Genomic DNA, 13655 nt, shown 5'->3' on the forward strand with positions numbered 1-13655 from the left:
TATAGAAAATGCTAATATAAACATCAGTCAAAATGTCATGTATCTACGGTAATTTTTTAAAAGTTACACCAAAACCCAAATTCAATTTTGTGAAAAATCGATTTAGCGTAAAAATTCCCGTTTTTCGATAATTTTTCTTTTGTTTTTCACGGCGCTTTTAAAAACTATTGGAAATTTCAAACTTTGACCTCCCGAATGCACCAACTAGATTCACTTTCCCATCAAACAAGGTACTGTTGAAGAAAATCGAAGCAGTTTTACTGCCCCAAACCGTGACAAAAATAAAAAATAAATAAAAAAAATAAAAAAACACACATCATTGTAAAATCAATACATTCATCGTTCCACTCAGAATCTAAAACTAAAAAGACTAAAAACTGAAAATGTCCGAAAACAGTTCAAAACGAATTAAAATATTTTGAGAATTTTATTGTGTATAGAAAATGCTAATATAAACAACCAGTGAACATTTCATTTTATATGCGTTAATTTTTTTAAGAGTTACGCCAAAAAATGTAATGTAAAATTGTAATGTTTTGGATTTTTTTGTCACGCCTGCATCGAAGGTTTGGTTTTCGATAGCGGTTGAAGTGTTGGAAAGCATCCTTTTTCCGTCCAGTGGGTGGTAAAGTTGGAATCCCTAATAGTGCCGGGTGGTAAAGTAGAAATCCCCAAAAGAGCCGGGCGTTAAAGTGGAAATCCCCAAAAGTGCTGCGTGCACATTTCACGCTCGTATACCCCGCACAAACAGACACTGAAATCTATACCACGGTCGTAGGTCTTTAAAAAACATAAATTTATGGTTACATCTTATAATCATATTATAACCTCCATGCGTGACGCTTAAAATAAATAAAACCAACTCGTTTCTTTCATGAAATATTGTATAATTATAGTCTAGTAGATCCCTGCATTCCCTTTGCCGTGATCGATGAATGCAGAGGTGTGACAAAAAATAATATGTGTGGCTCGTGCGGAAAGGAAATTTTAGTCTTGTGCGAAATGCGGCCCTCGCCCGCGACTGAAAGTAATCCTGCTTTAGTAATCCAGTCGAATTAGGAAAAAGCTGAATTTTGGTACACAAACAGCCCATGGCTTACTGATTGACATATCAAAAGTCCCCATACATACCCCTTGTACATCAAAGCTCCCCATCCCTTAAAAAGGGGGTGCGTACCCTTTTTTCAATTTTACACTATAACTTGTTTAATTTTGGATTTACGGCTAAAAAGTATAAAACAAAAATTAAAGGCTGTAAAATTGTCAAGAAATATGTTGGAAATATGTTAGAACTATGTAATTTTTTGAAAAAAAATTTTTTTACATTTTTTTTTTGTTGTTTAAGTTTAAACGTACGAATACGTCAAATTGACCTATTCAAAAAATTGAAGACCTGATAATTTTACATAAGATTCCGATTTTTATTAATTTTTATATACATTACCGTAGTCTATAAATTGTTTGATATTTGTGGCGGTGCGCTATAGTAATTACTTATTTTCGATACTAGATAATAGTCCAGTAAAATTATATCAAAAAGCGACAAAGATCGGAAAAAATTCGCCCCCTACTGAATTTTAGTACACACTTAAAATGTACCTTCCCAATTAATATACTAAAAGTCCTGACACCTAACCCCTGTGTGTATCTATCCACCCCCCAAAAAGGGGTGAAATCTACCCTCTCACTATTTTTTTTATATACTATTATAAAAGTTGGTAACCACAGAGTAACCGTCGTATAACCACTCTTACCATTTTCTCTTATCACTCACGGACACCCGGTATTTAGACACAGTCTTTGTTTGCTTACTATTTTTTGTTACTTTCAGAATATAACTGTAACAATGGATTTAAGTGATGATGAAGAATTTTATGATTCTGATCAGAGTGATGAACAAAGCTTACATACTATACTCAGTAAAACTCTCTACGACAAAGACTATGAGTATGAAGAATACGGAGATCAAATTGCTGGCGATGAAGAAGCATTAGGTAGTGTGCAAGAGGAAGTACTAGGTCCAGTGTATAATGAGATTGATCCAGATTTAACACCTGCTAAAAAATTAAAAGATACTGAAGAGGTAGATTTAACACCAGAAGTTATAGACGAGTCTGAAAACAAACATATTTTTGATGGACTTAATGATGATAATTTTGAACCAATAAAAAAAAAACAAAAAACAAGCAATGAAGATAGTAGTAATGCAAATCCTCATAAAACTATTACTATGCTTATACCTCGATTAATTCAGTGTAACAAAATTAGTAAACCTATTGAAGTTCAGTGAGTTGTATTTTATGAATTTAATTGAACATTTAGACTAAATTATTTACTATTCAAAGTTGTATTAAATTATACTTTTTTATTATTGCAGAAACATTGTATGTGGTGCAAATATGGGATGTCCTTTGGACTTGGTAAAAATTGTCATGTGGACTAATAACTCGGAATATAATCCACTGCGATTTAATGGACTAATTATGCGTCTTCATACGCCTAAAGTTACCAGCCTATTATTTTCATCAGGTAAAATTATCATGCAAGGAGCTAAGGATGACCGAACTGGAAATTTAGGATGTCGAAAAGTAGCAAAAATTTTAGAACGACTTGGACACAATGTTAGTTTTATATTATGTACATCTTATATTGTTATACTCCATCAATATTATATTAATTACATTAATTATTTAGGTAAATTTTTTTGATTATACAGTGCATAACATTGTATGCACATGGAGTGTTGGTTTCCCAATAATGTTGGAAGAATTATATACTGCTCACTTACAATTTACCAGGTACTTATATTTTTTTTTATAAATATTTTCTTTAAATTTAAATTTTGTGTAAACCTTACTTAATATAAAATTTCAAAATTTCATGTATAGTATTTTACTTCTATTAATATGTATTAAAGGAAAATTACAAATTAAAAATTGTTTGAATAATTAAGTTCTAATATAGGTAGTTCATTTATGATTACTATTTTTCATAATCTTCTGAATAAAATTTAAAATATTATAACTTATAATATTTTATAATTTATTAGCAATGTTAAATTTCAATTTTATGAATAAATATTATTTATGAAAAAAATATTCCTTGAATATCCCATATAGAAATGTAATCTTATTTAATTACATATTCAATTTAAACAAGACGTAATAAAATAATATAAAATAATATATTTATGTGTTTAGCTTTGAGCCTGAAGTATTTCCTGCGTTAATTTATCGAATGGTCAAACCTCGAGCAGTGTTTTTAATTTTTGTAAATGGAAAAGTAGTTTTAACAGGTAATATTTCTTTGAAAAATTCAAATAACTGTTTATCTTTATGTTATTATAGATTAGGAAAAAATTGGTTTACATAGTATGAAAAGGAATTTATAATAACCCAATATTAACATTAGCTTAAGGTTCTTAAAGGTAATGTTTGAGCAGGTTCAGACTTTATGGCACTAAAAAGTGACCTAAATAATATGCCTTAAATATATAGAAAATAGCAACAAAAGAGTTTGTTTTATATTATTTATTGGTTAATTACCATTGGGTATATAACATTTTTTATTTAAATTGTTAAAAACTTTTCTTTTTCTTTTTAAGCTGATTATTATATATTAACTTATTATTTCTTTGCTATAGGTATTCAATTTTAGATTTAAGAGAAAACGTTAAAAAATCATATTTAAATACAAACTACCAAAATTAGCACCAAAACTGAAAAACAACATAAATTATTTAAATCTAAATTAATAAAAAAATGTAATATTTGATTTTGTATTTGAAATCTTTGACGCATAAAACAAATGTATAGCTTTATCTGAATTTTATAATAATTAACAATACTATACAATCCAAGTCCTAATTATAAGTTCTTATTTCCATTTTTACAAAATTTAAATTTTAGAAAGTAAAAATTTGGGTCGTCATTTGATATTTTTTTGGGGTAATTTTTGATAAATGTAACTCTACCATTTTATATTGACCATATTTTTATATACTAATGTTTTTTCATAAGACTGCTATCAACTTTTAAGTTTCAATTGCTTGCATATATTTTTAATTTCATAATTTTAACCAAAATAATTTTCTAAACATTTTTTTGTATAAATAATAATTATTTAATACTGGATAAATAGTTATGTGTATAAGAGTTTTCGTTATAGATAAAAATAGTGAAATGATGAGAGACGCCTAAAAACAATTTGTGGTGCCCTACTTTACTCATTGAAATGTCAAATTATTATTAATAAAACCATATTTTTTTCTTAAATGTATGAAAATATAGTTATAAGTAGCCATTTAAAAATGAATATTTGGTAGAAGTGTCACCAAAAAACACAAAGATGAACAAATAAAGACAATATAATATTTTACAACTTTTTTACCTTAAATTAATAAAAAAAAAGTTAATATTGTAAAAATAAATAACCTATTTAAGTGATGAGATATTATTTTGTAATATCTTACTATAATATTGTTGAATAATTAATAATATTTGTTTCAGGTCTTAAAACAAAATCAGATATCAAAGAATCTGTCTTTTTGATGCAAGATGTATTAAACAATTTCAAAAAAACTTGAAACAAAATATCAAATTTAAGTTAGCCTTTTAATTATTGAAATATGCACATTCAGGTATTTATTATACCTAAGTCTTAAATGCCATATTTATGCCAATGTTTATAAACAATTTTATATTTTTAAACAAAATTATAACCAATACTGTTTCCTGGTATTAAATACCACCCATTTATTTTAAATAAAATCATGTGCCTATACAATTTATTAGGTACAAAGTTTATATTTGTGTTAGAATCTTAGCAAGAAGTTACGTGAGAACTAAATTCATCGAATTTCATTTTAAAAATTATCGTTTTCCTTGATAAATAAATGGCAATAAGTTACTTGTTACTATATATATTATGCATTGCAAGAACACGACATAAGTGAAAAAGGAATTAATAAATTAATAACCTTCACTAAAGTTTATATTCCAGAATAATAAATACATTATGTATATTATACTATAGCAAAATATAACCTAAAATTCTCCTATGTGCCTTTAAAAATTAAAAAAATCTAGTAGGTAGGTATGTGACAGTTTTTTTTAAATTTTATCATATTTTATAATATTATCTTTATTAAATGTGTTAATAATACAGTCAAGCCTGCAAGTTACAATATATTTATTTACAACAAAAGATTTTTCTCAAACGTTTAACTTGTTGCCAAAATATAATAAGTATATTATACCTATATAATATATTATTATAATTTATGATTATTCTAACAATATTTTTTATTTATAAGAAGTTCATAGTGTAAAAATAAATTTAATTTCTTAATATTATTGTTGAAAAATAGGTTATATATTATTATTTTTAATGTGAGTTGTGGGTACTTGTCTAATAATATTAGACAAGTACCCACATATTATGCTACCTACCATAAAATGGTATCTACCAAAAAAGTGTATGCGTGTTGTATGCTACCTATTGTAATTATTTTTATTTTATTTTACTGCGGGAAAGTACATTTGAGTCGTTACGATAAATAACATATTATAACAGTTGTACAAAATTATAGTTTAATAGCCATTATGAAAACTGGATCAATTATTTAATCAGATCAATGGCGAGTATATAGTACCTTAAAAGATATAGGTTATCATCATGAAACTGTCGATCATTCAGAGTTTTTTGTTGATCTTACAACGGGTGCACAAACACAAACGATCGAATGCAGTGGCGGATCTAGGATTTTCTCATGGGGGGGGGGGGATATGTATACAAGATTTAATTTTCTTGATGACTGCATTGCATCAATTACTTCAATGGTGGATCTACGGGGTGGGGGGATATGGGTAATAGATCCCCCCTCCGGTGGGCCGAGGGTTGCATTCACAATTCAAATAAAAACTATTTTTTATTTTTTCGTTTTCATTATTCTCGTAATCAACAAGGATACAAGGATACACGTATCTAACTTCATATCAGACTGTATCATATGGCCATATTGCAATTGACCATATATGTATTATTCTGTGATAACTGATACAACCTACCTACTAGCCGGCTTCCAAACATTGATATTACAATTGAAGGGTGCAAATGCAATACGTAGTATTGCCAAAATTTCGAAAATCGAGTTAAACATCGATTCTTATGGAAAAAAATGTGAGGAATTAAATTTTGCAGTCAGAATTAAATTATATCGATTAATTTTGTGAATAAAATCGATTTTAAAACTGATGTTCAATGCATAACGTGATATTGCCATATTTAATGTCAATGCAAAACGTGGTATTACATATTCAATCATGTTCAAGTCAAAACGTATTATTGCCAATGTTATTAGTATTGGAGCATACTTGATATCATTGCAAAACGTGGTATTGCCAATATTGCATTTTTCTTCAAAACGTGGTATTGCAGGAAATAATGCGTTTTGTATCAACAGAAATAGGAACAACTTTAAAACGTGATATTGCCATTACCTTTTCAAAACCACGTTTTGGTCTGACACAAAATTTTTAAAGCTTTAAAAACAATGTTTACAATTTAGGTAGATTTATTTTGAAACGGTCAATCGTTTATTTTTTATTTTTTACATATAAATTATTTTGAATAAACTTATTCTGGATGTTTATAGTCGTCAGAAAATGTGTTACAGTTTTCCTTGATTTGTGAACATTTTGGTTTTTGGCAATACCACCTTTTGCATTTCCATCCTTCAATTGGTTATCTATGTTTCCAAACCTTTAAGGGTCCCGGTGCCAGTTTTTCAAATGTTCCACAATTCTATACAATTTCAATACGCAATTTTATATTTTAGTTGCCACCTCAATTATGAGACTTTTCTACTAATCTACTACTCGATATATATGTAGGGGCGGTTGATAGGGTGTATTATATCGGAAAAAATGACTTCACGGGAATAAGTCTCAAGCTTTGTAGAATTTTCAGATTTTTATGGCTATTTTTTTATCTGAAAGAAGAAGATTTCCTACAGCCCGCATCATTTTTAAAGGATTACTATTTAATAATATAAAAATTCAAGTATGAAATTTAACTATTTACTTCTGTTTATTTAATTTGTATAGGTACATTGTACATACATTTTGTATGTAATTATCGTATAAAATTTAAAATAAAAAGTATAATATAATATAATTTATCATAATTAAAATAATATTATAAGACTATTAATGTTATCACTTATCTTTTGTTTATTAATTGCAGAACGGGAGCTAGTATGGACAATTTTATAAACGGATCCACAAAATGCATTCCTGTGAAGATGTTGGAAGACCTGCAACAAATTAAAATTGAAATAAAACTATGCGAAAAAAAAATTTACATACAAATTTAAATAAAGATTATTAATACGCTATCAGTGACAAATATCTTTAAAAATGTAAGTGTGTTCAAGGTTTTATATTTTGTAGTTTTTAGATTAAATAAAAACAGAACAATAGGTATATAAGAGTTATTTTTTCAATATATAATAATACTTTTTTAAATCATAAAATTATATAATAAATTATTGTAGATAGGTACCTACTTAGGGTGGCCCTTAAAAATTAATCTTTAAATTTTTTTTGTGACAACCACCTATTTTTTGTAAATACCCAATTTAATATTAACTTCAAAATTTGAAATCATTCGTTCAATTTTAAGACACGCGCCTGAGAACTTGAAGTTTAGTTGTTTTGTAATTTTTTATGAAAATTACTAAACATTGGGCTATACATTTTTTTTCAACCAAAGAATATTAAATATTAATTATTTAATGTAGTAAGTTATATGATGATTTTAAAAATGTCACTTCTGACATTTTTATATAATTTATTACCGGTATTGTTGCAATTTTATGCAAAAAATAAGTAAAGCTCAATAAATCTAGATAACCGTTTTTTATTGTTTTTTATTTATGTCAGTCAAACGATTCAAAATACATTGAAATTATCTATGTACAAAATTATAAAAATTAAATTGCCTATTATAATGTTTTAAAATAATTACTTAGGTATACAGTGGCGTATTTACGGGGGGGGGGGGATTTGGAGGATCAATCCCCCTTGGTATTTTTTTTCTTTTATTAAAGGATTCAAGTGTACATATATAGACACTGAATCGTCAATCGTTTTAGTATTTACTTTTTTTTTTTATTTTTGTAAATACAGTAAGAAAAAAATCAACTATAAGATTATTAATAGACTGTTATTATTACGTCACTGGAACTCCGTAATGTCCTAAATAGTGCATTTTCTGTATAATATATGGGTTGCATTCGACTTTCCAGCTAGACACGGCTGTAGTACTGTACAGTTGTAAATTTGTAAAATAAAAACAAGATATATTAAGACTAAAAATTACAAAATCAATATATTAAATTATGGTATTGTCTTGTAATAGTATATTTAATATATTAAGTTAGAGTTTAGGACCAGTGTATAACAGGTCGTTGAGTGAACATTTTGAAGTGGATGCTGCAGATGCGTCGAACATTACGCGAAATTTAATGTTTGTACCGTTACGCTTTACCACTGTATGTTGAGGAATATAGTATTTACCTGGTTGCTTAGAAATTACCATATGGCCCAAAGCTGCATACTCTTTCATAAAGTCGCGATACAGAGCATACAAGTCTGGATCTCGCTGTAATTTTTGCTCCAAATTATAAAAACGAGAGGTTGCCATTTTGTACGAGTCGAAGTAGTGAATGGTGTTTTCCAGAGCACCCACGACATGTGTGTATGGACGAGCATTCAGAGGTTTTATGCGTGGGACTGAGACAATTCATACACAGCTACTTACTTTTGGCGAAGTCAAACCTTTTTCGAACACTGTACTGAGAAAACTTCGAACATTGATGTAGTAAGTGATTGTCTTGACAAAGTTTACACAATTTTGTTCCCGTAGTGGAAGAAGCGAATAACAATGACTTCGAGTTTCCACCCTTAAATAGTGACGGTTTTATGGGATGGGCGCTAATATTCTGATTTGAATGAATTCTAACAATATGTTGAGTGTTGGTGTCTCGACGTGATGGCATTCGGACTCAAACAGTCGTCGGGTGCATGTATCTAATGCTCTAGAAGCGATGTAGAATAGTAAAAATCCCTCCAGATCTTCGACTTCAAGTGCCTTTATCGCCGCGATGTTTTCTTGAAAGGTAGCCAGGAATGACTTCAAATTTGATAACGACTCTTTGGCTAATGGTGCAAAATGAAAAATTGCATCTAAGTGTGCGGTCATAAGTACGCGCTTATTGTCGTACATAGTTTGCAAATTTTCCCACACAATATCATAATTGTCTTCCGTTAACGACAGCGAACGCACCACACTACCGACAGTGCCTGTCATGGACGATAGTAAATGGTGGAACTTTTCGATTTTTGACACACTTTGATTGTTATGAACTAACGATGCAAATATGTCCCGATATGTACGCCATTTTAGAAGGTCACCGTCAAAAATTGGCAATTTAATTTTCGGTAATGTAAGATGCTTAACGTTGCTTGCCGGTGCTTCCATGGCTGGGGGGCGCGGATCTAATTGCAACCTCGTAGCTAACGCTATAATATAATAGTACTGTTCCATAAACGTTGTTTTTAACGATAAATGAGAATCAGTAAATTCGTCCTCGCGTGACAGTAAAAGGAGATTGTCCAAAACACTGTTATGTTCGACGTTGAATTCTATAACAAGTATTTCTATTTGTCGTTTACGCGCACAAAATATAGAAGCTACGTCGGGATTTGCTTCCATAGTAAGCGCGAGCTCGTACAAAGTCTTCATTTGTGTCATAATATCACCCCGTTGTTATATACAGCGTTTACAAAACGTTCTATACACTCGGAGTCCAATTCGGGCTTCATTGTGGTATACTGATAGTATTTAAATATTGGAAGCAAATAACAACCGAACAAAATTACGTGCTTACGTGTTTATTATAATAACACGGATTTTTATTATTATTACGTCAATGTACCCGTCCGTAATAGTAATAATATTATGACACTCAATTAGTACCCAGGTCGTTGACCGTGAAAAGATTGATTATTAATAATACAATCTCAATTGATACGCATGATGTCAGACCACCAATATTAATGGTTCTATAATTGGCAATAATATTATCACCACGGTAATTACGATAGTCCGCGGGATTGTACCTGACGTTTAATGGTAATGGTTATTATAATACTAATATTGGTAACAGAAATAATATAACTATGTGCTTTCTCTTTTTTCTTTTTTCGAAGGACCAAATGTAACGGACCAAGCCCTAAGCAAAGGCAGGGAGGTTGACCTCGTTATGTTTTAAATAAATATAAATGTATAAGGCTCAAAATAATGAAAAAGAACAGTTCTAAGTATACTGAACACAGGGTGTTACCACTGGGTATTTTCCCTAATCTAACTACTCATATCATATATCAAACCTACTTATTGTACAAAAAGCATGTATAGATTGTAGATTTCTTCAAATAAATAAATAAAAAAAAAAAAAAAGTATACTGTTAAACAAATATAATGATTGCAACGCAAAAGACGTAACACACAATTAATAATAAAAAAACCAAGATAATACATATAAATATTAAATATTGAGCGACGCTCGGCGCTATGATAGCCTACTGACAGTATGACGTAATATAATAAATAATAATGATAACAATGGTAAATAATAATAATAATCGAGTAGATAGTAACAAATTTACATATTCCCTACTCACATGACCCAGATGACTTGTGCCGGTGATCCTAGACTGGTTGCCCTCAACTCAAGCCCTCAACTTCACTTCAATATGTCCATCGACTGTTTAGTGGGCATTCGGGGACGGGGGAGTACTCCGGTGTATGGATATGTTGTACGTTGTACGGCGAGACTATTACCAATATTTGTCAAGCCGTTGACTATAGACAGTCACTATAGGTAATATGGTTTTTCACGTAAAAGGAGAAAAAAAACACGGTTTCGACGGAGATATATTGTATATTTTATAGCACTATATTATTGGACGAGTAGGTACGTAACGACGTCGTCGTAGGCGTACCACATGACACTGCTTGTGGCGGGGCGCTGAACAGCGCACAATCACCAGTTTGGCGATTAGATAGGTTACGCAATGCCGTTGATACTGTTGTACTATTTGTACCCAACAACTCTTGTGGTTAATAATTTGTTTAATTTGCTTGTTCGAAATACCCGGGGAAAAATCGTCCTTGTTTATTTTATTCCACGAGAGCTGGAATCTTGTGAAAATAGGAATGTCTTTCGCTGATGGTTTATTTAATTTTTCCCCAAAAACACTTCGTAAAATTATCTTATAAATATGATGTCTGCATGGCAAATAAAACAATTTTTTTCCTAAAAGTCTTTCTAACAATACACAAGTACTACCCAATCGACCACTATTAACTGCAGTTGTATCAAATGACAGAACATTAATTCATTTTGTATATTCCATTCAATTAAAGTTTCGTAAATAACTTCTGCTTATTCATTTGCTGTTGCTTTTTGCTTTTTGACTGAAATCAATTACAATATTATAACCATATAATAATATGGTAGATTATTTTCGAGATAAACAAAGTGTTTAGATTAAAATTATTAATACACAATTTTTATACAAATATAATAACTATTTCAATCTTACTAAGATTCTTTTGGCTTAAGTTGAATATTACGTATAAATTAATTTACACGCTACAATAATTTTGTACATAGGTAATTTTAATATATTTTGGAACGTTTGACTGGTATAAATAAAAAAAAAAAATTAAAAAACGGTTTTGCCAAATTTTTGTATCAATGTAAATAATAATACATTTGGCTAAAATTGAATATTTGGTAAATTAGTAAGTAGGCCGGTACTTTTGTATTTTCTTGTGCTGAAATCTACCCTACCCTTTCCACTCTGAGGTGAACTTTTAATTTGTGTTGAAAGCTATTGTAGCGATCTGTGACTATCTTAACTATTTACTTACTAATTTGCTATCAATCACATTATAAATGTACGTAATCGTATAGTATACGCGCCGCGTAAATATAAATATAATACGCGAGCGAGCGTTCGCGTAATAGTAATAATAATAATATCAATGGTACCGCGTCTACAGTACGTATATAGTAGTGTAATAGCGCGTGACCATGAGCGGCGTTTGGCACTAGATATATGACTACGTATATAAATAATTCTAAAATAATACAAACTAGGATTTGTGTTGTTATAATAAATGACACCACAAATAGATATATGTTAGACATCCGGCGTGTGCAGCGTGCGACGATCTCACGCTAGGCCTAAACCGCAAGATGACCATGTATGGTCATCTGAAATAATAGAAGGGGCAGGGACAGATACCCATCGAGGAGAGCTGCTGGACAAGCGTCCATCAGACGAACAACGAGGCCCAAGAAGAACAGTCTATTTAAAAACATAGTCACTTCTCGCTGACCCACAGTTATATTATACATTTATTGGACTTAGACATTTTTTGATTAAATAATAATATTTTAAAGACTTAATAAATACAAGTAATACAATTCATTTTCGTAATTTATTTCTATACTTCCATAAGTAGTTGCGCAGTTGTAGGCTCGTTACACTATGATAAAAAAATAAAATGAAAGATTTTCTATATAAAACGTTTTAATTTTACTTTCCATATTATTTTTCCAAAAATCGTCGTCTCTTTTTATTTTTTCATACATCAAACCTGTAATGATTAGTTTTTACTAGTATATTTTATGTAAATAATTTTAATAACTGTTGTTTACCTTTACACACAACAGAATTTATTTCTCACGCCGAAAAAAATAACTTTTTTAGTAACTGCTCCAATTATACAAGCCTATTTGAAATCCAAAATTATTAATTTATTTTATTATTTATTCACATTTTATAAATTATACTTACAACACCAGATAATGCATTATAATTTGTTCTGTAAGAGCGTTTGCTCCAAACACCATCGGCTACAACAGCTATTTTAGGACGACCATACTGGTCTAAATCGCCCCCTTTCAATAGCTAACCTACCTTCTTCTTTCCCTACTAATAACATTCCTTCCAAAGCCATTTTGTGGGTATAAAAAGAGAAAAGTAACTTATAACTTTAAACTTAACAAGTTCAAAAAGGTTAACTTGCCTAGCTTTACTTATAAGTATGTCTATTCCAAAGCCATAATTTTATTTTGTATCAAAATTATAAAACTTGATTTTTTGTCAATACGTACATTTTTGTTCAGATTAATGTGGTATAAAGGGGGGATGCCTATTTTAGGTTTTTTTAAATATCTTATTACAATGGAAAGTAAAATATTTTATTATTTTACAAATTATAAATTATATTATTTTCTTTTAATGTGACCAAAATATTTTTGTTATTTATCCTAAAATAGTGAGCATCCCGTGTTTGTACTTTTTTATTATTAATAAAGGCTATTACAATGTAATGACATACCTACAATATATTAATATGTTTCCAAGAAGACAAGATTAAAATATTATGTGATGTATTAATTACAACTTTAATATATTTGTAACAAATAATCATCAATCAAAATTTAATGAGTATTTTTGTTTACAGATAAATTTCATTCCTTGAGTAATTTAAATATGTTTAAAGACGGAAAC

At 29.5% G+C, this 13655-nt stretch overlaps 1 protein-coding gene across 1 annotated transcript in view; it reads left to right on the forward strand.

The window, feature by feature from the left end:
* The window catches only part of LOC100574883 (TATA-box-binding protein-like), a 22836-nt gene extending 15443 nt beyond the window's left edge, over positions 1–7393 (forward strand). Inside the window, exons 5-10 of the mRNA XM_016803896.2 lie at positions 1832–2286; positions 2378–2621; positions 2695–2798; positions 3201–3295; positions 4509–4639; positions 7246–7393. Coding sequence (XP_016659385.1) covers positions 1832–2286; positions 2378–2621; positions 2695–2798; positions 3201–3295; positions 4509–4585 — 975 coding nt within the window. The 3' untranslated portion in view covers positions 4586–4639; positions 7246–7393. The remainder of the gene's footprint in view (positions 1–1831; positions 2287–2377; positions 2622–2694; positions 2799–3200; positions 3296–4508; positions 4640–7245) is intronic.
* The last annotated feature ends 6262 nt before the right edge of the window (positions 7394–13655 follow it).

The sequence above is a fragment of the Acyrthosiphon pisum genome, chromosome X (assembly GCF_005508785.2).
Source record: "Acyrthosiphon pisum isolate AL4f chromosome X, pea_aphid_22Mar2018_4r6ur, whole genome shotgun sequence".
NCBI classification, from domain to species: domain Eukaryota; kingdom Metazoa; phylum Arthropoda; class Insecta; order Hemiptera; family Aphididae; genus Acyrthosiphon; species Acyrthosiphon pisum.